Source organism: Rhinopithecus roxellana, chromosome 4 (genome assembly GCF_007565055.1).
Source record: "Rhinopithecus roxellana isolate Shanxi Qingling chromosome 4, ASM756505v1, whole genome shotgun sequence".
Lineage (NCBI taxonomy): Eukaryota > Metazoa > Chordata > Mammalia > Primates > Cercopithecidae > Rhinopithecus > Rhinopithecus roxellana.
The window spans coordinates 114,196,790-114,224,775 of record NC_044552.1 but is presented as its reverse complement, the minus strand read 5'-3'; the positions used below and the strand labels follow the sequence as shown (position 1 = coordinate 114,224,775).

General features: G+C 36.3%; 1 protein-coding gene across 5 annotated transcripts; it reads right to left on the bottom strand.

The window, feature by feature from the left end:
* Positions 1 to 2: 2 nt before the first annotated feature.
* PNISR (PNN interacting serine and arginine rich protein) lies at positions 3 to 27,248 on the bottom strand. Of its 5 annotated transcripts, none has more exons than XM_010367685.2 (13): positions 27,118 to 27,248; positions 18,300 to 18,379; positions 16,523 to 16,640; positions 14,522 to 14,713; positions 12,736 to 12,959; positions 11,142 to 11,313; positions 10,039 to 10,229; positions 7,980 to 8,117; positions 6,553 to 6,652; positions 5,793 to 5,846; positions 4,502 to 4,672; positions 2,501 to 3,587; positions 3 to 2,268 (listed from the first exon to the last, which is right to left on the bottom strand). In XM_010367685.2, the coding sequence occupies exons 3-13, from the start codon at positions 16,611 to 16,613 to the stop codon at positions 2,238 to 2,240; spliced, it is 2,451 nt and encodes an 816-aa protein (XP_010365987.1). In that variant the 5' UTR covers positions 16,614 to 16,640; positions 18,300 to 18,379; positions 27,118 to 27,248; the 3' UTR covers positions 3 to 2,237. The 5 variants fall into 5 exon arrangements, with proteins under 5 accessions (XP_010365987.1, XP_010365986.1, XP_030785500.1 ...); XM_010367684.2 differs by having other exon boundaries at positions 16,523 to 16,644; positions 27,118 to 27,244; XM_030929640.1 differs by having other exon boundaries at positions 6 to 2,268; positions 16,523 to 18,379; positions 27,118 to 27,244.
* Between the last annotated feature and the right edge of the window lie 738 nt (positions 27,249 to 27,986).

Genomic DNA, 27,986 nt, shown 5'->3' with positions numbered 1-27,986 from the left:
TGAGATTCCACACCAATTTTTATTTATATTTTGGGGCCTGAAACAAATCTTATAATCACCTCTTTCAAATTACATTTTATTCCCTTAATGGTGTGGTTTACCCCCACTCCACAAAAACATTTACGACTAACACACTAGAAATAATTTTTTAATAGAACCTCTTAAAGGAGACATTTTCATTAATCAATCCAGACCAAGGCTTGTCTCAAAAATTTAATCTGTTAATTTTCTGGTGGTGTTATTTTAGAAAATATTTCATAACCAAATTATACATCTAACTTTTATGTAAGTTTTTGCATTCACATCCTAAATCATGAAAACCCTACCTTATAAAACCTTACCACTCAAGTTAAATACTATATCACATGTCAAGAAAATAATGAATTCTCTAAATCTGGCACTAAAAGTCTGAAAAACCCAAATATCAAATTATAATACTGATTTATGTACTAATAATCACAAATGTCATGACGGCTTTAAAAAAAACTACAGATTTAACTGATAAGCTTGCAAATTATGGCAGAGTAAATAAAACTGTCAAATACTACTTTTGGCTCTAGTTCTTATCTTGCCCAAAAATGTGCATATCATAGCCAACAGAATTTTTCTGTAGAAATTTTATTTTGAAAATAATATTTCACTTCAAGATTGATCTAAAAAACATTTTAAGATATGAAAATGTTATACAACTTATCTATTACAAATTAATCAGATAATTCTGTAATTAGGTACACTGTGTTAGCTTGCCTACATAAAAAATATTGCACATTTTCCTTTATTTTGTCTCCAGATGTGATTGATGTCTACACTATATAGAATTCCAAACTATTTTAAAGTTATTCTGTGAAATGTCATCTTTATAAATATCAGAACTAAATGCACTGTAAACAGCCATTTTGGTAAACATGCATTTATTCACAGTTGATTTATTTCCTTTAGATAAATGTATAACTGCTCAAAATTATATAATAACCTATGTAGAGGTACAAGAGCACACTATACAAATCTATTTCTATCTTCATGTTGAGGAAACACTGATCTTGGCAAAAATCTGGCATGATTTTTAAAATTAACTATTGCTGGTAAGAAGGCATACTTTAAAACTTTTCTGTGGCCTGCACCTGTTTTCTTTTAAAATTAAAATGTAAAAGCATTTGTTTTCAGAGATTCATTTATCACTGAATAAGTGATTACATAAAAAAAAAAGGACCCTGAAAGCAACTGAGTGAAAATGCTTTGAGAGCCCCATTCTACTCGTAAGTTATCAATGCCTTAAACTGTTAGACCACTCACTAATCATAATTTTAAGAAACGGACAAAATCAGACAATTTTAATGTCATGAAATTGACATAAACCTGCATAATACAGCATTCCTCCATTAATTTGAGGTTTAAATATATACTTTAAAAATATAAATAAATATATTGAATCATGAGTCTTATTTCTATAACCCCAAAAAGTGTTTCAAAATGCTTCTAAAACAGAAGTGACTGTAGAATATAGTTCCAGACTTGACTATTAGTGTCAAACACAATCGTTCCTTACAAATAACTCTACTGGTGCACTGGCTTGATTGATTCCAGCAATATCATTTTACAGGAGTGAACCACACGTTATACACACAGAGAATATATTATTTGAAAATCCCCAAAATAGGAAGAAAAGTTTAGAAAGTTGTCAAATACTTCCAAATGAAAAGTAAAGGTCTATTTCTAGCCCTCTTTCATAGCCTTAAAGTTGGAATCTGACAAAAGTCCATGGGTACAATTTACAAACTTTGACAAACTATTAAGTAAAAACCATTTTCTTTGGGGGAGGTGAGAGAAGGTACCTTTAAAACCTGTTATACAAAATTCCAGCTGCCTTTTGATAAAAGTACGTTCCTTAGATTAAAACCATAAAATTAAGGTGCAAGAGTTTAACAAAAATGAACTAAAGAGCTTTATTGACATCACAGTACATTCAAGAATAATTTTAAGAACATTACAGCTGAAAGAGAATGGCATGTTTATAGTCTTATTATGCACTATATTTTTTGAAAAAAATGTAATACAAAGAAATCCTATTAAGTAACTTGGAGCAGCATTGGAAAAAGTACACCTATTTACAGATTAAAAAAAAAAAAAAGATTCTGGTTTCACCTACACAGCCACAATGTGCCTCTATAATGAGACAAGCCCTTAAAACTCATGGAATTTTTTTAAACAACATCATGGCATTCTTGCCACATCATTCCTCAGCGTTTACGACGGGGAGGGGTTGTTGATCTGAAAAAAAAGGGAAAAGACAAAATTTAAAAATAAAAATGTATTTTAAACTAAAAATCTGCAATTTTAAATAAATAATATTATATAGGATTTCTAACATTTAAGACTATGATTATTTATCAAGTACCAAACTGAGTTTATTAAAGAGAGAGAGAAAGGACACTTTCAACTTTGAATAAATTCAGTCAAATTTTTTAAAAAATCAGACAAAATACTTTAAAAAGTATACTACCTTGATCGGGACTTAGACTTGTGTTTGCGGCTTGCCTTCTTACCAGACCTTTGAGATTTCTCCATGGATCGCGATCGACTATGTTTAGGCTTCTTAGCCTTCTTTTCTTTGCTACTTCCTGGAGACTCAGAACTGCTCCTTCCACTAGAATCAGAGCCTGAATGTTTTTTACTATCTTTGGTAGTACTTTTCTTACTATCTTGTCTAGAATCATGTCTTATGATTTTAACAGATATAGAACCACTCCTAGAGAAAGTTCTTTCACTTTCTCGTTTCCTTTTTAATCTATCATCCTGACTACTGAACTTAAAATCTTTTTCTTCTCTTTTTTGTTTCTCTTTTCTTTTATCCTGTTCACGCTCCCTTTCTTTGTCTTTCTTTTTCCTATCTTTATCTATACTTCGACTCCTCTCCTTTTTCCTCTCTTGTTCTTTAGCCTCACCTTTATGCTTATGACTGTTCCCACTAAGATTTCCACGTTGATCATCAATTTTACGCCTATCTCGACTCCTACTGCGACTGGCACGATTGGTTCGTCTATCCCTTGAGCGACTTCTACTTCTACGTCTCTCTCGGGAAGGACTCCGATTTCGTCGTCTTTCTCTTTCAATGCTATTTCTATTAGATCTCCTCCTATCTCTAATCTTCACCCTAGCCCTATTGCTCTCTATTTTAATTCTGCGAGAGTAGCTTCTACTCCTGCTACGTCTAACTTTGATTGTTGGAGATCTACTCCTACTGTGTCTCTTTTTCCTTTTAGGAGAAGAAGACCGAGAAGAAGTACGACTACTACCTGAGCTAGAACTGTATGAAGAGCTAGAGACAGTACTACTAGTACTACTAGTTCTGCTATTGCTACTGGAACTACCACTACTAGAACTTCCCGACCTACTCCTTCCTTGTTTTTCTTTTTCTTTATGCTCTTTTTTTGGTTCTAAAACTGATGTGGTTTCATTTGGAGTTCTCTTCTTTTCATTAACCACATCACCGTCTGCTTCTCTTGCTTCTAGTAGTGATAAACTATTTTGCTCTTTATGGATAAATTCATTCATCTCTTTTGTAACCCTTTCTGTCTGTTGCTTTTCTTCTGAAACAGAAAAAGACAAAAACACTAAGAAAATGTGAATGTAAAATTCTCATACTATCAAATGTCAAGCTACCAGACTGCAACAACAGAACACCACTTTCAATAGAATTACAATGCAAGCCATAAAAGTAATTCAAAATTTTTTAGTAACCACATTAAAAAAGTAAAAAGAAACAGGTAAAATAACCTAATATACCAACAATATTATCATTTCAACACATAATAAATTTTTTAAAATTCTGTTTTCTTTTTCAAGTAAAGCTTTTGAAATCTAGCAGGTAATTTATACCTACAGCACATGCCTAGCCACATTTCAAGTCCTCTATAGCTTGTAGTTAGTTAAGTTACCCTCCTGGACAGTGTAGCAAAATACAGTATCAAGATGTAGAGGTGCGTGTGAGGCAAGTAGGAAAAGACTTCCCTTTTGTCCAACTAAAGCAAAATTTTAAAGGTAAATAAGTGGTTTACAGGGAAGTCTTAGCTGCTAACTCTTAATTACCTTTCTTAGATTTTTCAAAGAAGAAATTCTAAGTAAATTTTCCCTTTTGTTATTCCTACTATGTAAAGTATCTTAAGTAAAAAACTTCTAGGTTCTCTATTATCCTTATATATCCTAGCTACGAATTACTTTTCAATAGTCTTACAAATATATTTCTCCCATTTCAAAAGTAAAAGTAATCTTTTTCATTTCAAGAATTTTAACAAGAAATAAAAATACCCTAAATAGCTTGGCTTATAGTCACTGCAATGAATGGCTCCTAAAACAACCAAACAAAAATTGTGACTTTAGATTCAGTTATATCACGTTATTTATAATACAGCCTTTATTTTATCCTTTGATATTTTTAGGTTGGTTAAAAAAGAAAAAGAAATACAAAACTGGACCAAAATTAAGTCTAAAAGGTATACTACACCTTCCATCTGTTTATCATGTAATAGCTGCTGTTCTTTTTCTTTTCTCCAAAAAGCTTCCTGTTTTTGCCGGATTCGATGCCGTAATTCTTCATCATCAGTGTCAGATGACTCAGAGCCTCTGTCACTCCTCTCATCTTCGCTGTCTCCTGATCCATAACCACCCAGTCCACCTGTGTGCATAAAGCTCAGTCTATCATATGAAAAAAATTATACTATGCACTAAAAACTTTTCAAGGTCTGAGAAGAAAGCTCATTTCTTTTTTCATTGCCTTTTCCCAGAAGAATATGCTTATTCGGGGTGGGGAGAAGTATACAGTCAATGCTTAAGGAGTTCACAGAACCTTCAGGCAAAGGTTACTTAATATCTTATTCTTTCTGGGCTATTTCATATCTTTCTCAATGTAAAGGAATCATAATGGGTTTGCTGTACTGTCCATACTAACCAACAAAACTACTTAACAGGGCAGTAACAAAGCCACACTAAAGCTTAATCATGACCCTGAAAGTATTTCTAAAACTAATTTTTATTGTTCAAAGTTTAGAAATCCCTAGAGCTAATAAGCAATTCTTCCCTGAAAAAATTAGAATACTATAATCTCCCTGGTACAGAAATATTATGGTGCTGATACTACTCCCCACCCTGAAATGATATAAATAACCATAACAAAAACCACATGGGCATTTGGTTCTACCCACTTCTCTGTGTCCTCACAAAAATTAATTTGAAATGAAGATGTGGAAAAGGCAAATTCAGGCTTTTACAGCCTTGATAATATACCATGCAAATAGTAAATTATTAACACATCACTACTATTTTACTATAAGATAAACCCTTTCCTCTATATTAAAACTTGACTTGCCACAATACAATCTATGTAAGTTATTAAAAGCATTAGTGGATAGGTTCCTCCCTAAGGCATGTATGCAATAATTCTGAAAGTGAGCTTAGATATTATCATGGCTAAATTATGAATTATCAAGTACAAACTATAGGTGTTCACATATAATTATATATATATATAAAATGTATATATTGGAGCAATAAGGAAATCTTCCAATATAACTTGCCCCAATAAACTATGAATTAACCATCACATTTATAAATTTCTCACTGTGAATGCGTCAGTCAAAAAAATAGGCAAACCTTTTTAGACAGGATGACATAACCCTAAGACCTAGGTTTTTATAAACTGAGTAGGACTAATACAGTTTCAAAACAGAACACGTAGAGAGACAATGTATGTGTGATTTTTCCCTTTAGGCCCTTTCACAAATATGGAAAACACTTACCGAGTCCAGTGAGGGAAGCCAGTGCACTGGACTGTGCCAGCTGTTTTGCAGGAGCTTTGTATCACATCAACAACAGGAACAACATGTTAACACAAATAGCCACGATTTCATAGTCATGAGTCTATGGTATTGTTAAATCTACTACTATTGCTGCTTTTTGGGGAGAGAAGAAACATTAAAAACATAACATTCATTTTAAACCAGTATCATGTCTGGCTTTGAAATTATAACTCTGATGTGAGCTGAAATTGGTTTATAATGAGAAAAAATGTTGACAAGTATATCTGTATGTCTATTTCTGAGATTATGATATGTAACTTAATTTTTGTTTTCAATAAATTTTTAAGGTGTTACTAAAATATAGGGGTAGGGAATCACTTGCTTCTGTAAGAGATAACTGGTAAACTAAAAACTGAAGGTTGATAATTCAAAATTCATTAGTCAAAATAAACTGTATCAGAAGTCATACAATGCCATGTTATCTATAAAAAAAATCAGGTGAAATAAACTGAACATCAGGAATTTTCCAAAAGAGGACAACAGCATGACTGCTAATTTGTACTCATGTAGGTCAGATAAAACAAAAATATTTGTATAGCTCTAATATGGTGTCTACAAATCTAATCTTTAAGAGTTAAAACATGCAAGAGAATATTCAAATATCTGGTAGAAATCCAACAAGGAAAACAAAAAAAGTCCAAAATAGTCATCAGAACCAAAATACCCCAGGAAAAGCAAAATCAAAAACACCAAAATATACCTTTCGTTGCTTTGCGGTGTGCATCTTTGGCTACGTAATAAATTTCTTCATCTGTGACATCCAGTAGAATTTCTGTCAGAAGCATTTTTGTCAGCAACATCTAAAAAAGAGCATTTTATACAGTATTTCTAATGATTATAACTACTAATAGTGTGACATCTTCAAAAATATTAAAATACAAAGTCATTTTTTTTTTTTCAGACAGAGTCTCACTCTGTTGCCCAGGCTGGATCATAGTGGCGTGATATCAGCTCACTGCAGTCCCCACCCCCTGGGTTCAAGCGATTCTCTTGCCTCAGTCTCCCAAGTGGCTGGAACTACAGGGGTGCATCACCACACCCAGCTAATTTTTGTATTTTCAGTAGAGATAGGGTTTCACCATGTTGGCCAGGCTGGTCTTAAACTCCTGATCTCAAGTGATCTGCCTGCCTTGGCCTCCCAAAGTGCTGGGATTACAGGCGTGAGCCACCATGCCTAGCCAAAGCCAATTTATAAAATATTTTTAGACATCAGAGCAGCCATTCCAAGGAATAAAGTATCTTGAACCTTTTTCTGTTAACATCAAAACTTCAAAAAAATTCTAGCCTGGGTGCAATGGCTAACGCCTGTAATCCCAGCACTTTGGGAGGCCGAGGTGGGCAGATCACCTGGGGTCAGGTGTTTGAGACCAGCCTGAATAACATGGCGAAACCCTGTCTCTACTAAAAAAATACAAAAAATTAGCCGGGCACGGTGGTGGGCACCTGTAATCCCAACTACTTGGGAGGCTGAGGCAGGAGAACTGCTTGAACCCAGGAAGCAGAGGTTGCAGTTTGCCGAGATCCCACCATTGCACTCCAGCCTGGGCAACAGAGCGAGACTCTGTCTCCAAAAGAAAAAAAAAAAAAATTCCAAAATCATATGGATCAAAGAAAAAAATATTATGAATGTATCTGTATAGTAGAGACACTGAATTCAAAACACTTTTTTCTTTTTTTCTGAGACAGGGTCTCACTCTGTCGCCCAGGATGGAATACAGTGGCACCACCTCAGCTCACTGCAACCTCCACTTCCCAGGCTCAAACAATCCTCCCACCACCTCCTGAGCTGATGGGACTACAGGCGCACCTCACTATGCCTGGCTAATTTTTTGTAAAGACAAGGTCTCACTATAGTGCCCAGGTTAGTCTTGAACTCCTGGACTCAAGCAATCCCCCTGCCTTGACCCCCCATGAAGTACTAGGATTACCCCAGCCTGAAATCAACACATTTAAAAAAGTCCCTATTAATGAAAGTTTCTATAATTGTTTTAAGTTAAAAGGAACATCTCTTCAATTAATAATACTGGTCAGCAGTTCTAGTTTCTATTTTTTCCTCTAATATTGTCTCCAAAAAAAAATTGCAAACAAAATAAATCCGTGTACATAGTAAGAACTTCAACAATCTACCATTTGATACTCTTTCTCCTCTTCAGTCATCTCAGGGTCACTATGATCTTCTTGAGGAACTGGGGATGGACTTCTGGTGACTTTCCCACTACTTGCAGCCTCAACATTTTCAGTGTCTTCTTCTTCCTCATCACTATCCTATAAAAAATAATAGTATGGTAGTCCAAATTCATGTGTATAATGTAAAATCCTTATCTTACATACAGAAAATCTTAAACCCCAAACTAAAAAGCCTATGAAGCAGAAATATGAGTGAAATTGCTATTTAAATTACATTTATTACAGATTTCATTTGATAATTTAAAAAGTATAACCTGGGAAAAACATAAGGTTACAAGATGGCTTAGGAAAATAAATTATTTTTTCAATTTTCTTTTTCCCTTGGTCAATTTTAAACTTATTTTATAAATACCCAGAAAAACATAATGCCCAGAGACTGATTTAATTATTATCTATTACATATAAAGGGCCTGAGAGGCTTACAGAACTTTGGATAAATGGACCACAGACATATTATTCAGTATAACTTTTACAACTATATATTTAAGCTATTTACCTAAAGTTGCACGATTTAAAACAAAAAATCTCTAATCACATTTTTCAGGGCCAAGATCTCAACTGGCCCTGAAACTCAGTAAAACTTGCTTCTTTTTAGCTCCATAATGAAAAGATAAAAACGAGGTCTACTTCAGATTAAACAAATGCCAGCAGTTTGTCTCCTGTCTTTGTATGGTTTTAGGTTTCAAGATCCAGATAGCATGTGACTCTTTCCTTTGTCAGAGAAGTGTCCCCTAGTCACTTTTAATAATCCTAGTACGTAAAAGACAAGATGACCACCTAAATACTACTGCGGAAAGACTACCTGAACCAGGGGAAAAATATATGTAACACAATCCCACAGGCATTTGGGAGGAAAGAGGAAGGGTAATTTCCAAACAAATTTTTGATGCTTAAAAAAAATTTGGAACACCACTATTTCATGTAAGGATTTTTTTAAAAAAAGAGTGGGCAGAGTGCCTCACGTCTGTAATCCCAGCATTTTGGGGGGCCGAGGTGGGAGAATCACTTGAAGCCAGGAGTTCAAGACCAGTCTGGGCAACATGGTGAAACCCCACCTCTACAAAAAATACAAAAATTAGGTGGCAGTGGTGGTGTGCACCTGTAGTCCTAGCTATGCACTTGGAAGGCTGAGCTGAGAGGACTGATTGAGTACAGGAGTTCAAGGCTACAGTGAGCTATGATTGTGCAACTGCACTCCAGCCTGGGCAACAGAGTGAGACCCTGATCCCCCAACTGCCTAAAAAGACAAAAAAAAAAAAAAAAAAAAAAAAAGAGTAAGCTTCAACAGTGTTTTTCTGTTGTTTCTTATTTTTGTTAATTAACATCTAGAATAGAAACACAGATTTGGTATATGTCTTTTGGGAAAAATAAAAGTAATTTATGGAATTTAAGCAAAACTAATGCCTGCCAAAATCTAGTTGTTCTGCTCTTCTTGAGACTTACTTCTAAACCACAAAATGGCCGTGGAAGACAGACCAATTTTCTCAGTTGCATACTGGCCAGTGGTGTGGCTATCGTACCTGCTGAATAAAAAAGTTCCTAAACCACTCAAGCCATCTAACTGATGAAGACTTAAAGACTTTAAAATGCTGTTATACTTCCAGTGCTCATGTCAAAAACAATAAAAATTATTACATCCTCAGGTATATGTTTAAATGTTCAAAAGAGGGAGACTATATTTCTCTATTACTATTTTAAGGTAGATTTGTTTTATAATCTACCACTAGGGAGTCACCTGTACCATCATGAACGAATACAGATTGTTTATCAAGATCTAGCCAGCTCTCTGGAAAGAAATGTATATAAACTTGTTTCCCATTTTCTCCTTACTGTATCTTCAGTAACACACATATAAAAACATAATCCTCAATACACTTAATGAACGTAATCTTAGGAACATCACTCTAATACTTTCCTATAGACTAAAATATCTATTTCAGTAAAGTTTTCACACAAACAAGATTATCACATGGCATTTCCTGTTGGGGATTCTACTTACAAATTTACTTCTCTGAGGTAAACGAGGGCCATCCCCTCCTTCAGCATCTTCTGTGGCCTTTTTTTCTTTTTTGGACAATTGTGAACGTTGTTGTTCCATTCTTTCTTTCTCCAATTTCTTCTGCTTTTCACGTTCCATTTTTTCAAGGCCTTCACGAATCCAAGCTGGAAGAGTCCTGCGTTTTACTGCGTCTGTTTCACATGGGAATATACACAAGTCAATTAAGTAAAATATTTCTACAAACTTGTGAGTAAATTTAAAAAATATCCCATTAAATATCAGGTTTTCTTAAATGCCATCACTTTTAATAACAGTAGGCAACACTGCTCTAGTGCTTACAATCTGCCAGGACACAATGAAAGCATGTTAAACCATCATCTAATTTAATCCTTACAAAAAGCCCTCAGAGATCACTACTATTACTCCACTTATTTCCACAGGTGAGGAAACCGAGACTCGAAAAAATTAAGTGATTTGCTAGTAAGTTAAAAAAGCAGTAAAGTTAGACTCTTTCTAAAATGTAAAAAATAAAGATTTATTAATAAATGCTCCTGTTCATTAAATACTGAACGATTTAGAACTTTCCAGATATAAAGTGGCATAAATATGTATTTGTCACTTGAAATAGGCTGGCTCTAAAATGTTATTTAAAAATTGAAATTTTCTGCCAAAACACTTAGGGGAAGTGAAATAAGCAGAGGAAAATTAATCTGACAGCAGTGCATCAGATGAACTGAGAGTGGACAGAGACTGAACAACTAGGTTTAAAAGGTCTGAGGAGGGCTCATATATCTGCATAATGTACTGAAATGCCCACACTGAAGAAAATACCAAAATGATATGGTTAGCATAAATTTACACTTCATCACAAAATCTGGAATTTAATGTAAAGATTTAAAGAAAATTATTTAAACCTTTTAATATTTTAGACCAGTATCATTTTTGTGAATTTAAGTTTTATGACCATAAAAAATAAAGTGTCAATTCCTAACACATCAGAGATACTCGAACAATTTTAATAAAACAAGACATCCCTTTTATAAAATGATAAAAAAAAAAAAAGTCATGCCAATTGTGGTCCACTAAACTAATTAAATAGCTACCAATTTGTGGAGGCTCCTGCTTCACAGGAAGTGCAATAGGTGAGCGCTGCCGATCCCTGAATGATGATGGCCTTTCTCTTCGATTCTGGGGAGGTGCTGGAGGTCCTGGAGGTCCTGGTTGCCAATAAGGAGGATGAAATCCACCTTGCGGTGGACCAAAAGCAGCCCCATGCTGAAAGAGTATTGCAGTTTATTTTTTCTTCAAATTAATACAATATACTCTCTGGGACACACGTGTGTTATGAACTGGGACAGTAGAAATCCATGTGTGCAGCACATCCAAGAATTCCATGGCTCTAATATCCACCGATACTTCTATAGTCCCAAGAACCTAGGCTTACTTTTCTTAAGATTTTCCGGCTACGTAAATGCAAAGAGGCTTCTAAAAGCCACCTGATAAGCTACTTTGAAGAAGTATATGAAATTTTTCATTCCAAATCCATTTTTAATTTACAAGCTAATCCTACCAACACTAAGACATCAAATAGATACTAATTTTTCTTTACCTAGACATTTTTGTCAATTTCAACACCCTACTTACAGTGAACAAAAAGTGAACTAAACAATTTAAGCTGTTTCTATAATCCTGCAGATATATTCATTTATAAGCAAAGATAGAAGTTACTGAATCATTAAATATTTTCTGCTATTTTGCTATTTTCAGAGGCTTTTCTAGGCCAACTGCCAATACAGCTCTTTGTCTTGTTTACATGGGATCTACCACACAAAAGTAGGGTAAGCAGATGTTCCCTGCCATTACATTTCTTCAAACAAGATAAAAACTGTTTTGTCCGTATACCAAGTATACAACAAGTATCTGAATATTTATTAATGAGAGGATTACCATCTCAAGGTGAATATTATATGTCCATTATCAAATCTACCTTAGAATTCACAAAATAATGATTTTTCTTTCAAAATTTTAAATTACGATAGCAGTTTATAAGTTAATAATTGCAGTCAGTTACTTCAAAATGACAACTAGCACTATAATCTAAGGGTAGAACCTGGCAGAGGGAATAAAGTAAATAAAGCCCAGCATATGACACTATTCCCCACAGAGTTCTATGTCCCTAGGAATGAATTAGATGCTACAGAGGAAATTATATACAATTCCATTAACATGTCATGTCAGAATGGAAAAAAAATGACACTAGAAAAACAGTCATAATTCTACATAACACAAGGAATTACATTTAGGAAAATGATCTATGTTGATGTGTTTTATTCATGTCTTAGCCATAAGCTATATTCAATTAGTGTGCATTCTCTAGTCTTTAACACTTAAATATACCATTTTGAAATATAAATTAGAAAACAAAACATATAGCTATTGCACTTACACATTTTTAATTTTTTCAAAAATTTTCCCTAATGATCTTTTATACCATTTTCCTAATGAAGTAAAAGAAAATCAGAAAACAAATTCTAATTATTTTAATAGTCAAAAATTGCTAACTTTTCTGAGACAGAATGTGCTTATTTATACAAGTCTGAAAAGTGAAACACGTATCTTAGGTATTCTTGATGAGACACTTCCAAAGAATGGATTACGTGCACATCTACAATATTAAAGCAACAAAATATCTTTCACCTGATAGTCAAACTGGTTCACTGGCCCCACTGCAAAATTATCGGGTGGTCCACCAAAGTTGTGATTGTTCTGGTTAAATATATGCCTGTTGTCAGGGGCAAATTCCCCACTGTCCTGACTGTTGCTGTCTTCAGAAGGAGGAACAATGTCCATTGGGCCTGGTGTTGGTGGCATCCATGGCTGATCTGGAGGGGGGTGTGGGGGTTGCTGATGCATTCCCCATTCTATTTAAGATTTAGGCATAAAAACATTCAACAGGGGGTTATAACAAAATCAACACAAAATTTTAAGATCTCAAGAAAGATTTTTCAGTAAACATACAGATTTAAAAACAACTTATGACTTCTTGGTCAAATTCCTTTTGTCTTAAAAATAAGCAATAAACTAAAATGTCATATGTAATTCAAAATGAGGTAATTCCACTCTAATTCACACCCTAACCAAACGCCCGTTATTTTTAACAAATGTACCAAAATCCAAAGCACTATTTTTGTTGAATTTTTATATTTTTGTTTAGTAACAACACCACAAAAATAATACCTTGAGGTTTTATATAATTTCTTTCTTACACGAACACATTTATCCTCACAACATCCCTGTGAGGTAGGGAGAAATCAGGTATTATTTTTGCCAATTTCGGGAGGGAAAATTGAGGCACACAGAGGTAAACCACTTGCCCAGGGTCACAAAGTAGAGTAAAACTAAGGGGTAGGGATGCCAGGGAGAGTCATTTGGGAACTTAAACGTAGGAACTAAAACATTTTCAAATGTGGGGAAATTTCATTTTCAAGAAAGCTAGAAATGAACTACCTCAAAGTATCAAAGATTAAAATATTTATGTTTTTAAAAGTAATCTGAATTCTCATATTTTTCATTTTAAATGAGGGACTCATTCTGTCACCCACGCTGGAGTGCAGTGGCGTGATCACAGCACACTGCAGTCTCAATCTCCTAGGCTCAAGCAATCCTCCCACCTCAGCCTCCTGAGTAGCTGGGACTACAGGCACGCACCTCTATGACTGGCTAATTGTTAAGTTTTTTTTTTTTTTTTTGTAGAGACAGGGCCTTGCTATGTTGCCCAGGCTGGTCTCAACTGAGGTCTCCATTCTTATTAGGAGAAACAAAAAGTATTAATAGGGAAAGGAGGTTATGACTTCACCATCAGCATACCCAAATGTGAGGCTAATTCCTCCATAGTTTCAAGTGACTATTAAAAAAGAATAACACAAGCCATGGAAGACTGAATTAGCATCAAGAAATCTACATCATACTGTGAAATAAAACAAACAAAAAAGTAAAACACACAAAAACTTATGAAAGATCACTATCTGAAAAAAAAGGGAAGAAAAAGGTAGGCGGATGGTCGGGGCAGAGTATATTTGACAGACTAATTTGTCACACAGTGACACAATTTTCCTTTAATTAGAGGCTAGACATGTTTTACTCTGCCAGTGCTGCTTCTGAAAAGGCCAGAGGTTGCAATAGAGAGACAAAGAATGCTCTCTTCCCTAGATGCCAAGTGAGGTTTCCAGAGTGTTCCCAGCCCCTGTCAGCCTAGGAATGAAGAACCAAGAAATGAATCAAACTGAGTGCCACAATGCTAGCAGAATGAGTACAGAATAATTTTAACCACAAAATGTCAAAGTCAAATCAAATTGAAAACTGCCTATTTTTTAAGAAGCATTAATTTCGGGAAGTCATACTACTAAGCAAATTAAAAAATTTAATAATAATCTTCATTTTGTTTTTTAAAAGTCCTAAAATTGTGAAAACATAAACAACAAACCTGGTTGCTGCCACATTCTGTTGAAGTTTGAATCCCCTTGGAAATTCCCATGATTGTTTGGACCAGATTCCATTGTAGACATATCTTGTCCATTTGGCATCATTCCTGGTGGTTGTTCTACCATGCTTTGTTGTCCTGAAGCTTCTCTTTGGGCAATCCAAGCTTGGGCCAATGCAGCCCAGTCAATCTGGCCTAACGTAAATTAACATTGAATTCGACATTCAGAATGTAGGAGCTAAAAGAATAGTGTCTCTATGTAAAACAAGCATCTCGCTTATTTCTTAGATCTTAAATATTTCAGACAGAGAGGGTATGAGGGAAATTAGAAAAAATTTTTTTAAATGAGAGATCTTAAATATTAAAGCATACTATGTCTGAAAGGGTGCTTAACAAATAACCCATATTCAGGCTAAAAAGTAATATAACTATTTAACACTTTCAGAAAAGAACTCCACAAGAACACTCTTAACCCATTTCTAATATTAATTCATATAAAATTTATCCCCTGTATCTTACTTTACTGAGTTTTTAAATGTCATCACCTTTACAAAAAAAAAATCACCACAAAAATAATCAAATGCTATCACTTCTTTCTTCAACATATCCTATTTATCTTTCCAGGCCTGCATTCGAGCCTATAGGCCTTGGATGAGTGCAGCTACCTAACTCTGTTTTTCCTTATGGTTGCCCTTCTTTAAGTAAGGCTCCCTTCTCTAGCCAAAACATGACTAGTGTAGTCTGGTTACAACTTCTTAGCCAATCTTTACTCAAAGTTCATTTCCCTACTATCTTGAAGACTCTCTTCTCAAGATATATTTTTTCAATTTTTAAACTTTTACCTATCTATCTATCCACCCATCTATCCATCCATGATCCATCCATCCATCCATGTAGAGTCCGGGTTATGAGACTGGCTAATTTTTGTATTTCTGGTAGCGATGGGGTTTCATTATGTTGCCCAGGCTGGCCTCAAACTCCTGAGCTCAAGCAATTTCCCACCTCAGCTTCCCAAAGTGCTAGGATTACAGGCGTGAACCACCGCACCTGACCTCTCTTCCAAAGTATCTATATTTAACATTTCAAGACCTTTTTAACACTTTTTATTTTGCAAGTCCACTCAAAAATGCATTAAGATCTAATATTAATAAAGTAAACAAAGTAGAATAAGATATGTTTTTCTGCATCTTACTTTAATGAAGATTAAATAGGTATTCTTTTACAGTGTGAAACACTGGCATAACCCCTCTGGGGTTACATATGGCAATGTGCATCTGAAATTACCATGACTTAGCAAACCTATCTCTTTTCATAAGAAAATAATTGGACAAGTGAATAACGATATGTACACAAGATTAGGCTAATTGTTTTAAAAAGTGAAAAGCTACAAATAATAAAACATCCAAAAGTGGCTTTGTTAAATTATGGTACAATCCTACAACAGAATGACACACGGCTATTGAAAAAAGAAATAGCATCAGATTAACCCAGCGAGGGCACAGCAATGTAACTGGTCTTATGGATGAAACAAAATTGGCCACTAGTTAATAACTGTTAAAGCTAAGTAATAAATGGGGGGCTCCCTATACTCTTCTACCTTTGTATGTGTGCCTGAAATAATCCATAGCAAAAAAATTTTAAAATGATATAGCATACCATCCAGTTCAATATGATATACAACTTTAAGAGTCAGAATTCACATAAGTGTGTTCTTCATAAGCAACCTATTTTAGGCTTTTCTCTTTCTTTAGAAAAACAAGGACTAAATCAGTTTAAAAAATGTAAAATCTTCAAAAAGCTTTCTACCTTTTCAGAGTCTTCCAAAGGGAAGTCCATTTCCTGCTATATAAGCTATGGCAAGGCTATTTATGAGAACATTAAATTCTGACCATAAAATGGTCCAATACACCAATCTTAATTCCATATCCCTTAACCCTATCATGTGTCTTCTACCCATTTCCACATATCCAACCCCACCCTTTCAAATTCAATTGGTTTCCTTACTTGGATCCTGTTGGTGCTGGAATGACTGCATCCATTGTTGCTGGTTCAAGGGCCACTGTTGCCAAGGCTGCTGTCCTCCTTGATCCCACATCCCTTCTTTTAAAATATACTTGATTTTCTATCTTCAATAAATTAAACATAGTTTAAAAACTATAGTGAGTTATTTAATCTTAAAACCTCACATCAGAAATTATTTTATGATGATACATTTATTTCATCAGAGGTCTAAAATTGTCAATAGCTTGCCAGAGGCCAACTAGAATTTTTAGGGTACCAAACAAGAGGTAGAAAATTTTACGTTAATGCTGGTCTCAGAATTTGGTGGCAAGCATAACAATGAATTTAGCTCAAAAAAGACTTAAAAAAAAAAAAACTCTATTTTTTGTACAATATAAATTTCTGGACAATTATTTTGAAGATTGTAGGAAAAAAGTGATTTCATTTCTCCCCAAACAAGATTCCTTTAAGATAGTAACCAAACAGCTTCAGCTGATGAAGAAAAATTCTTCCTCATAAATAATTACAGCTAATAAAAATGAAAAATGCAGAATATAATTAGAAAACTATCATATTGCCAAAAGTAATAAAATATTAAGTCAGGAAACCTTACAAGAAAAGTTGATGAGAAATCAGAAATTCAAAGGTTGCCAAAATATCACCCCTACAGATTATCAGGTGTCTACTAATGTTCGCAGAATCACTAAGAATTCTCATAATAAATATTTAACTGAGTCCAATTGAGCTTTTGGATTTTACTTACAATATAAAGCAATTTTACAGAATAAAGAAATGAGATAAACTGTATAAATCCAGAGAGTAAGACAGCCTCCAAGACTTGGTTTCTTAACATATAAATAGCATGGAAAAGATGGGAGGGAAGGTACTTTATGTTAATAACTATTAAATCTAGGAGATGGTATGGGGGGAATCATCGCACTAGCTCAACTTTTCTGTAAGCTAGTCTGAAAACATTCCTAATAAAAGGTTTAAAAGTCTTACAAGTCTAATATCTTTGTACTTCATCAAATACTGATACACAACCCTGTTCAAGAACCAGTGACTCACACAACCAGGGCACGGTTTCTTCTTTATTTTTGTATCCCAAGGCTTAGCTCATAGCAGGCATTTAATAAATGTTTACTAAATGAATCCTTCTAGACTGATCCTTTCCTGTATGCTAAAAAACAAGATAAAAGCCAGCCTTTGTATTGCAGGATCACAAAAAGTAGGCAAGTTGGATAACAATAAAATAGAGACATTAATAGGACAACTGGAGATTACAATTCAGGCCTTTAAAAGTTTCCAACTCCAGTCTTCGCAGCATTCCCAGAATGCCATACAGGTATAGTTCTATCTGCAGCAGATCCTAATCCCTCAAATGAAAAGCACTGTGGATTATGGGGGGTGTATTTCTTTTGTTACCTTGATTTACTTATGAGTCAAATGTACCCGTCTTCAAGTTACACTAATCAATTACAACGGCATTATTAGAATATGGCAAAATAGGCACTAGATAGCACAAATGAGGCCAACAACTGGTTTGGGTATCAGTTCCAAGTTAAATATATTTCTTTTTCTAACCCCTCTTCAGTGTTTCCTTCTTCCTTCCCTTTGTGTCCTCTCCAGTTTCCCAAGTACACCTTTAGAGCCCTTTAAGGCTAAATAGGTTATCAGAGCCCCTGAAAAGTAATTTCACTTACAACTTTAATTAAGAGTTAACATATAAATAATAAATAGGAAACACCAAGAAGACACACCAACTGCTATTTAAACTGACCTCAGAGGTTCACCTTCTGTTTAAAACTTAGGTTGATCCACACTACAGCTTCGAAGCATAGCAGCAAGATTATGTATGCCCTAGGGGGGAAAAAAAGTAGATATCTGCTTATAGATTATCATGATTTGCATAAAAATAAATTCTAGAGATGCAACATAAGTGTGATCACCTCCAAGTTAGTCACTTTTCCTTGCATTAACTTTATAATGGGGAATTATTTTATCATAATAAAGTTAAGGAAAAGAGATACACCAGAAATGAAGAGGCAAAGCATTTTAACATCTTTTTTTCTTTCCAAGTATCCTTTATTTACTTGAACAATTCCTTCATAATAAAAAACAATGTCAAACAATTTAGAGATTGAGAAAAAATGAACAAACATTTGAAATGAAGATCTCAGCCACCTGTTATTAACTTAGATGATACAAATAAGGTAATAAAATGTATTAATTTAAATTTTCCTATGGAATTCTATGTTTAGAAATTAACATTAGCAAGGAGAGAACAGTTTGTTCCTGAAATGGTTTAGTTTCCTTTTTATTCAATCAACAGCTTTTACAGTTGACAGAAAGACAAACGTATTCATCTTTTTATCTTCAATAAGGTACAAGAAACCATTTTGCACATAGCAGACACTAAATAAACAAGCAGTGTCTAGTTATTACTTTCTGTTAAAGGCAAATGATGAGGAAGCTGTTAACTTCTACTTATGAAAACCAAAAAGCTTGCTGTGCTTTCCAACGCTTTAACAGCTTATCAGAGTTCAATGCATAATTTTCCTATCTCAAACTGTAAACCCATATAATACAGACATTATCAACAGCTCTATAAAGTGCCTACTGAAACTGAAAATGTGCACTTACTAAAACTATTTAAACGATGAAAATGATGTATAATGACTCCCTACCATCATTCCCAATCCATAAATTTACCTTTCCAGAAATTAAATAAAGGTTGTTCTTACTCTTGTTTAATGGTTGTCATGGACAACTTTTTTAGCTCCCCTTTTAAGTTTTCTGGTCACCACCTGTCACCTAGACTTCAGAGCACAGGCTCTGGTTCTGGATGCCTACCTACATCTGTTTGTTAGTGGTGTGAACATGAGTAAGTTATACTCTAGTCCTTGGTTTTCCAATCTGTAAAACAGAAGACCTAAATGTCTATACCCCAAAGGATTATTGTGAGGATTAAATAAGAAACACATAAAAACTAAGCATCAGAAGTTTCAATTTGTGGTGATTAGTATCAATACTAGAGCTTTCTCACCATTACTTTTGGTAGCACTCTTCAAGTTAACAACTATTAGGGGGTTTTAAAAAAAAGGTGATCGGCCAAGCGCAGTAGCTCACGCATGTAATCCCAGCACTTTGGGAGGCCAAGGCGGGTGGATTAACTGAGGTCAGGTGTTCAGGACCAGCCTAGCCAACATGGTGAAACCTCGTCTCTACTAAAAAACACAAATATCAGCCAGGCGTGGTGGTGGGTGCCTGTAATCCCAGCTACTTGGGAGGCTGAGACAGGAGAATTGCTTGAATCTGGGAGGCGGAGGTTGCAGTGAGCTGAGATCGTGCCATTGCACTCCAGCCTGGGCAACAAGAGAAACACCATCTCAAAAAACAAAAAGTGTGATCAAGCCAACCCACTTCTGCTCAACTCCATTTCTTTTCCAGAAGCAAATCTAAAACTTACAGAGGTTTCACTTTATCTTTGAAAGAATTCTTTAGTCTAAATTTGTCTTCCTGTTTCATAGGTTGAAGCTTTTATTGTTATAATAATTATTTTTTTTTTTTGAGAGGGAGTCTTGCTCTGTCACCCAGGCTGGAGTGCAGTGGCGTGATCTGGGCTCACTGCAACCTCCACCTCCTGGGTTCAAGCGATTCTCCTGCCTCAGCCTCCTGAGTAGCTGGGATTACAAGTGCCCGCCACCACGCCTGGCTAATTTTTGTATTTTAGTAGAGACGGGGTTTCACTATGTAGGTCAAGCTGGTCTCGAACTTCTGACTTCAAGTGATCTGCCCCTCTTGGCCTCCCAAAGTGCTGGGATTATAGGTGTGAACCACTGCACCCGGCTAAAGCTTTTATTTAAAAAAAAAAAAAAAAAGTTTTCCTATGTACAGAGGTTTTAATTTGCATATTTTCAAGAGTTTGATTTGTATCACCTATAATTATTTTTCTGTATGTTTAAAACAGCCACTTCTACTTTTGCTATATTTTTAGAAGCTGTTCTTCCCTAAAGTTTTAATGGAAGCTACTATTCAAGTAATACAATGTTTGGGACACTTAGGCTGAGAAAAATAGAAAAAAGATGTGAAACTGGGAAAAGCAGAGCAGAATAAAAAAACAGTAAAGAAGGTGATGGTAAGTTAAGGAAGTTAGAAGTTAAGGGCTGTTTATTAAAGTGCTTTAATTAAGTCTGGAGTTGAGAAACTTGATTTAGTTATAGAGGATGACTACTGGATGAGGGCATAGGTGGAACACCAAATGGTTAGTCTTTTAAAAGACAATTTACCGGCTGGGCACGGTGGCTCACGCCTGTAATCCTAGCACTTCGGGAGGCCGAGGAGGGTAGATTACCTGAGGTCAGGAGTTCAGGACCAGCCTGGCTAACATGGTGAAACCCATCTCTACTAAAAATACAAAAAAATTAGCTGAGCGTGGTGGCACGGGTCTGTAGTCCCAGCTACTCGGGAGGCTGAGGCAGGAGAATCGTTTGAATTCGGGAGGTGGAAGTAGCAGTGAGCCAAGATCGCACCACTGCACTCCAGCCTGGGGGCCAGAGCAAGACTCCACCTCAGAAAAAAAAAAGAAAGACAATTTGCCATTACGGCGTCTTAACAAAACTGTATGTGCACATTCCTCTGACCCAGCAATTCCACTGCAGGATCCTAAACCATGAATGTGAATATTCATACCATAACTCAAAAATCGGCAGCATATCATGTAACAGTAAACACCTGGTTTCAGTGACATTAAATTAAAGGCAAGTTAAATAAGAGTGAACCATACAGTAGATTCCTATTCAGTCATTAAAATGAATAAGGTAGATTTCTACTTCTACATACTGATATGTATTACTGTACAAACTGCATTAAGTGCAAAAAAAGGGACTACAATCTGTCCCTTTTCTACAAAATTTTAATATTAAGTCCAAATTTCGTTTTCATGACCAGAGTTACCTGTTTTGGATAAGATTATCAAAATTTACTCTAAATCCTATAAGAAAATGAGACAGAGGACATTTGCCCAATGTCTCACAGTTGAAGAAGTTTGTGAAATGTTTACTGCCTGTACTAGTCATTATGGACTGTGTTCATTAGCTTCATTTGGTTCTTTGTATCTTTAAAAAATCTGTATTTTTTCTAAAAATATATATTCACAGAATAAAATAATTCAAAGAATACAGAAAGATATAAAATAAAGATTAAAATTATCTGATTCCTATTTCCAATTCTTAGAGCTTAGCAGTTTTGAGATGATTTTGTAATTTAGTAATTTTCTATACATAACTGCATTTTTTTTTTTTTTCCGAGATGGAGTCTTGCTCTTTCCCCCAGGCTGGAGTGCAGTGGCGTGATCGCGGCTCACTGCAAGCTCTGCCTCCCAGGCCCACGCCATTCTCCTGCCTCAGTCTCCCGAATAGCTGGGACTACAGGTGCCCGCTACCATGCCCAGCTAATTTTTTGTGTTCGGTGGAGACGGGGTTTCACTGTGTTAGCCAGGATGGTCCTCAATCTCCTGACCTTGTGATCCGCCCGCCTCGGTCTCCCAAAGTGCTGGGATTACAGGCGTGAGCCACTGCACCCGGCCCATAACTGCATTCTTAAAAAGAAAAAGCCTCAAGTGGCATCATTTTTCATGCATTGGGCAAATGTCCTCTGTCTCATTTTCTTATAGGATTTAGAGTAAATTTTGATAATCTTATCCAAAACAGGTAACTCTGGTCATGAAAACAAAATTTGGACTTACGTTAAAATTTTGTAGACAAGGGACAGATTGTAGTAAAGACTTGGTATAAAACTAGGAAATACTTAAACTTTTATATATGTTTCAGCACATAGCACAATGCTTGATAAGGAGTTTCATTAACTATTTTTTAATTAAAGAGTAAGATTACAAGTGATTTTATGGCAAGGATTTAGGAACGCTACTCTTTCTTCCTTCATCTTCACTACTAACAAATCTAAAAAACGCAAAACCTAGAAAACAGAAGGAATACACAGGCAAAACACACAGTAATCAATGGATACATATTTTAAAATTTCACTATGGTTCAACGAAATAACATAACCTTGTACCATTAAAAATGACATTTACAAGTTGGTTTAAAAGTGATTTGGAAAATGTTGATAATTTAAAGATGGGCATTTGCTACCCTGTTCTTTTCCACTGTTTGAAAGCTTCCATTTAATAAGTTAAAGATGATACACAATACTTTTTATAGAGGGTCTGCATTAAATTTTCATGTTTTTGTCTTGGCTCAAACAAGAATCTTCTTTAGGGGAGAGAAAACATTTTATAATAATTTAAATTCTCCATAATGTTTTGTCCATATTAAGTAGTTAAATATTTATAATTCACTGAAATCTTAGCAAGTAAATACATTAATGTTCAACCATGAAAATGACATTCCAATACTGCTACTGTGATTTTATAACATCAAAAATTGATACCAATTTATTCACTCTTCCTTTAGACTTAATTTTAAAGTTTGTTAGGCTTGAGTTTTCAAGTTCGGAGAAATCTGGTTAGTGATGGGCAAGGCTGCAAGACTTTCCTAAGAGTTATTTCCCTTTATGGAGTAAAGTTAACCGCTATTTCCTTGGAAAACAAATGGGGTCTGGGAAGAACAGAAAGATGAATAACCAAGGTTTGTATCAGATCATCAAAACCATCACACACTGCTGCAAAAAAAAATCGAGTGATAGCTATCACCAGTGTTATGGAATGAACTGTGTCCCCGTCCAACAGATACACCGAAGTCCTAACTCCTGATACTTGTGAATATGTCCTTATTTGGAAATAGGGTCTTTGCAGATGTATTCAAATTACAATGAGTTCACATTTGATTAGGGGGGACCTTATTAAAAAAGAAACATAGACACTTACAGGGACAATGTAACACGACCACAGTGGTACAGATTGGAGTAGATGGCTCTAAAAGCTAAGGAACATCAAGGATTGACAAGAACTACCAAAAGCTAGGAAAAGACAAGGATCCCCCACAAAGCCATTAGAGAGCATGGCCCTACGAAAAGCTCAATTTTACACTGTTAGCCTTCAGAACTGTGGAAGAATAAATTTCTGTTGTTTGAAACCAGCCAGTTTGTGGTAATTTGCTACGGTATCCCTAGAAAACTAATACAACCAGAAATGGCCATCATCTATTTTATCCTCTTCTTAAATGGATCTGTATCAGAACTTCATTGCTTTGCGGTCCTAAAACGACTTGTTTAAATAACAATCACTTATTTATTTTTGAGATAATCTCACTCTGTTGCTCAGGGTGGAATGCAGCAGCGTGATCTCGGCTTATGGCAACCTCCACCTCCCAGGTTCAAGCAATTCTCATGCCTCAGCCTCCCAAGTAGCTGAGACTACAGGTGCATGACACCACGCCAGGATAATGTTTGTATTTTTAGTAGGGATGGAGTTTCACCACGTTGCCCAGGCTATCCTTGAACTTCTGGCCTCAATAATCCATCCTCCTCGGCCTCCCAAAGTGCTGGGACTACAAGCATGAGCCACCCTGCATGGCCAAAGTGACAATCATTAATATTTACAAAAGTCACTCCAAGACTGTGACAGAGATGGATGAGAATTAAAATGTGGTATTTTAAAGTCCTTGAGCATCAACTACAAAATCAAAGAGCTACAGAAACACATCTATCATTTGATGCATAGGATGAAATATTTCTCAAATCAACCACAAAGCTGAGAAGCCAGAAAATAAAACAATTCTCTTTGCCCCTGACATTTCAGTCTCACATATAAGTTGACTGACCTCAAAGTCAAAAAAGAATTTATTTGTTTAATTCAGATTAGGTGGAAATGGCACTGGTAAAGCTTAATCTTGTAATCATTTGAAATATGGAAAACAGAATTTTTGCTACTTTATGTGACATGCATTTTAGTATATACTGAAATCTTTGCAGCTTGTAGCTCAAAAGACATATTTTTTAAAGTGGAGGCCAAGGATGGCGGCTCATGCCTGTACACCCAGCACTTTGGGAGGCCAAGGTGGGTGGATCACTTGAGGACAGGAGTTCAAGACCAGCCTGGCCAACATGGCGAAACCGCCCCTCTACTGAAAATACAAAACTTAGCCGGGCATGGTGGCGCATGCCTGTAGTCCCGGCTACTTAGCAGGCTGAGGCAGGACAATCACTTGAACCTGGGAGGCGGGGGTTGCAGTGAGCCGAGATTGTGCCACCACTGCACTCCAGCCTGAGCAACAGAGTGACACCCTGTCTCAAAAAAAAAAAAAAAAATTCGCAGAATTGGATGGTTGGTTATAAATAACCCCCTCCCAAATAACAATAATTTAAAAATAAAGGTAGAGAGAGCGCCCAAAATGACATCCTAGTAGCAATGAGCACACCTAGGCATTAAAACTTGGTTTTAATATCGTTCTTCAAAAAAAGGAATCAGGGATCCTTAAATAAACAGCTGATTCTAGGACTGCGACAGGAAATGTAAAAGATGAGTCTGGAGCATGTATACTGCCAGGAAGTAATAAAGTGCAAAAAAAAAAAAAAAAATTGATAGGAACACATCAAAGGAGAACAGTAGACAACTCAAAGAGCTGCCAACGGCCAAAGCTGGAACAATTTCAGCAGCAAAATAAAGAAGTACTGGATTATAATACAAGTTATGTAATAAACATCCACAGGCCCATAATGATATAAAATAAATTAACAAATAAATGGCAGGGAAGAGACAAATCTCCCACAGAGAATTCCAAATAAATTATGTAAATATTCCACCCTAACTGAGGAAGAGCACAACTCTCCATTCAGTAAGAGTGGGCTCTGCAAAGTGACTTCCTTCCAAAGAGAACAGTATAAAAAGGGGTGGGGGAAGTAACTTTACAGTGGAAAATCTAACAAACACTACTCCAGAAGGGTGATCAAGGTCAACAACAATGTGATAAGTCACCTTGATAGTATCTATCCTTGATAGCATGCACTGAAAAGGGCATCTTACCTCTGTGATCTTCCCCTGACACAGTCTGTAAAGCCATTTTAATCATGAGAAAAATGTCTGGCAAATTCCAAAAGCAGGGCACCCTACAATGTACCTGACCCATACTCCTCAAAAATGTCAAGGTCACTGTATTAATTTGGTATGCTTGCCATAACAAAGTACCAAAGACTGGGTGGCTTAAGCAACAGAAATTTATTTCCTCACTGTTCTGGAGGCGTATAGTCTAAGACCTATGGGGTTGATTTCATTCTGAGGCCTCTCTCCTTGGCTTGTGGACCGTTGTCTTCTCCCCTGCGTCTTCATATTGTCATCAATCTGTGTCCTACTCTCTTAAGGACAGCAGTTATTAATATATTGGGCTAAGGTCCACCCTAGTAACCTCATCTTCTTTAAAGACCCTCTCTCCAAATACAGTCACGTTCTGGGGTATTGAGGTAGGGATTTCAAGATAAGAATTTTAGAGGGGCACAATTCAACCCTTAACAGTCATCAAAAACAAGGAAAGCCTGAGAAACTGTCACAGCCAAGAATATACAGCCTAAGAATATACAACAACTAAATGTAATGTGATATCCTAGCTGGGATCCCGGAACAGAAAAAGGACTTTAGATAAAATGTGAGGAAGTAGGAATAAACTATGAATCTTAGTTAATAATTTATCATTACTGGTTCATTAGTTGCAACAAATGTACCATACTAATATCTATTAATAAGAGAAACTGTGTGTGTAGTGGGGACGTCCTACGTGCTCAACGTAAACAAAAACTGTTCTAAAACATAAAGTCTTTTAGTAAGTTAAAGAAAAAAACCTCTCTCAAGAACATCTTTAAAGAACTGTTTTATTTTCTCTATAAGCCCTTTGACACTTTGCAAAAAAATTCCACAAGTAAAATCTTTAGTAGTCTGGTTTCTGTTGGTTTTGCCCTGCTGCACTCAAATGAGGAATTCCAAGTTTATTTTGTTTCATTTGGGGGCAGGAGGAAGTAAAAAGATGTAAAAGATTAATGTTGAATTAAAATCTTAAGCTAGAATGTTAATTTAACAACCCCCAAACAAATTTGTCTAGTGCTCAATTTGTTCAGATGACGATACCATCCCCCACAGGGTAAAAAACTGAATTATCGGATACTACCTGTTCCTTTATTGAAGCTTAACACATATAATATCCATCATTAGGTAAGAACACACGAAAAACACAAACTAAGGAACCGCGCCTGCGTAGTCGGAGCCTCAAAGGGTAAAAGCTCCAGGTCGGGAGCCCCCGCCTCCTCCGGCCCCCGAACCCCCTCCCCACAAGGGGGTTCCCACTGCGCACGCGCAGTGTTTAACGGCCGGTCAGGAACCCAACAATTAGTCCCTTCTCGTCCGAGAGGAAACTCTGTTAGAACATGGGGCCGTGAGCACTCTCTTTAACAGGGACATTTCCTTTTCAGCGAAAGCACCGCTCTGATTTACCAAGTCTGGCGGACTGCACCGCTTTAAAGGAATGAGGTTCCAGCGGTCGCGCCAAGCAGCGTACGCAGCCTATTTTAAGTTATGCTACCGTCGCCACAGAAACCAAGAGGGTTGTAATGGTCCGGCAAGTGCCCACGTGTAATTGTTCTCCATCACTTACCCACTCTAGTTCGGGAACCCTCTTGTCGCCGCCGTTCCGGTAATACCTCTCCAACGCTTTCGATGCTTCTACTTCTTCGGGAACAAGACAAGATGGCGCCCGATTTGTCTCACCCGGAAGTAAAGAATAATAACATCCGTTCGTCATCTGAAGCCATACCATCTCTCATCTAGGTTTGTGAACACGTGATTGTGCCGATTGACATGTTACGGCGCCATGTTTATTATGGGCAAAACCATCTCCACTTTCGTCAACACCGGGCAACTGAACCATTCCTGCACATTACTTTTTAATGTAGCCGGCCCCATTCCCGACCCATCTTTATCTTTATAGTGGCCAGAAAGCCAAGAGCGTAAGTGTTATATACACAGGGCGCCTTCAAATTTTTTACTTTAGTAACGTGATCTTCCTTCAAGGGGAAGTATGTTCTCTCCTGGAAACACTCCCGCCTTGGAGAAGGGGTTGAGTTCGCAACTCCACTTACAGACTACGGAGGAACCCCAGGGTCAAACCAAACCAATTCAGGCCAGTTGCTTAGCGCAGTTCAAGTTGCTTAGTGCGCTGGAAGCGGCATTTCAAGCAGTCCAACATCTGGCTCGAACCTTCTCAGAGTATTGCAGCGCTCAAGTGAGAGTATTCCATCCTTGGAATACTCTGCCGAGGGTTCCGCTTGAGGGAAACGAGTTTGTGAAGGTGAGCAGTCTGGGTCGGTAGCGAAAGCGTAGACCTTAGCTGACCCCGCTGCTGTCTTTTTCTTTGTTAACCTCAACACATCGCGCCCCCTTCCGGGAAAACTTGCTCATCTCTCCTTCGCTTAACTAGTCTCGGTTTTTCATTATCTGTGACCTTTAGGGAACCGTGGCGGGGGC

Excerpts from the sequence above, each read along its gene's own strand:
- PNISR (XM_010367685.2), bottom strand. The coding sequence starts at position 16,613 with ATGTGGGATCAAGGAGGACAGCAGCCTTGGCAACAGTGGCCCTTGAAC. Across the intron at positions 8,118-10,038 it reads TACCTCAGAGAAGTAAATTT|GATAGTGATGAGGAAGAAGA; the intron begins GTAAGTAGAATC and ends TATTTTTTATAG. Across the intron at positions 2,269-2,500 it reads AAGTCTAAGTCCCGATCAAG|ATCAACAACCCCTCCCCGTC; the intron begins GTAGTATACTTT and ends CTTTTTTTTCAG.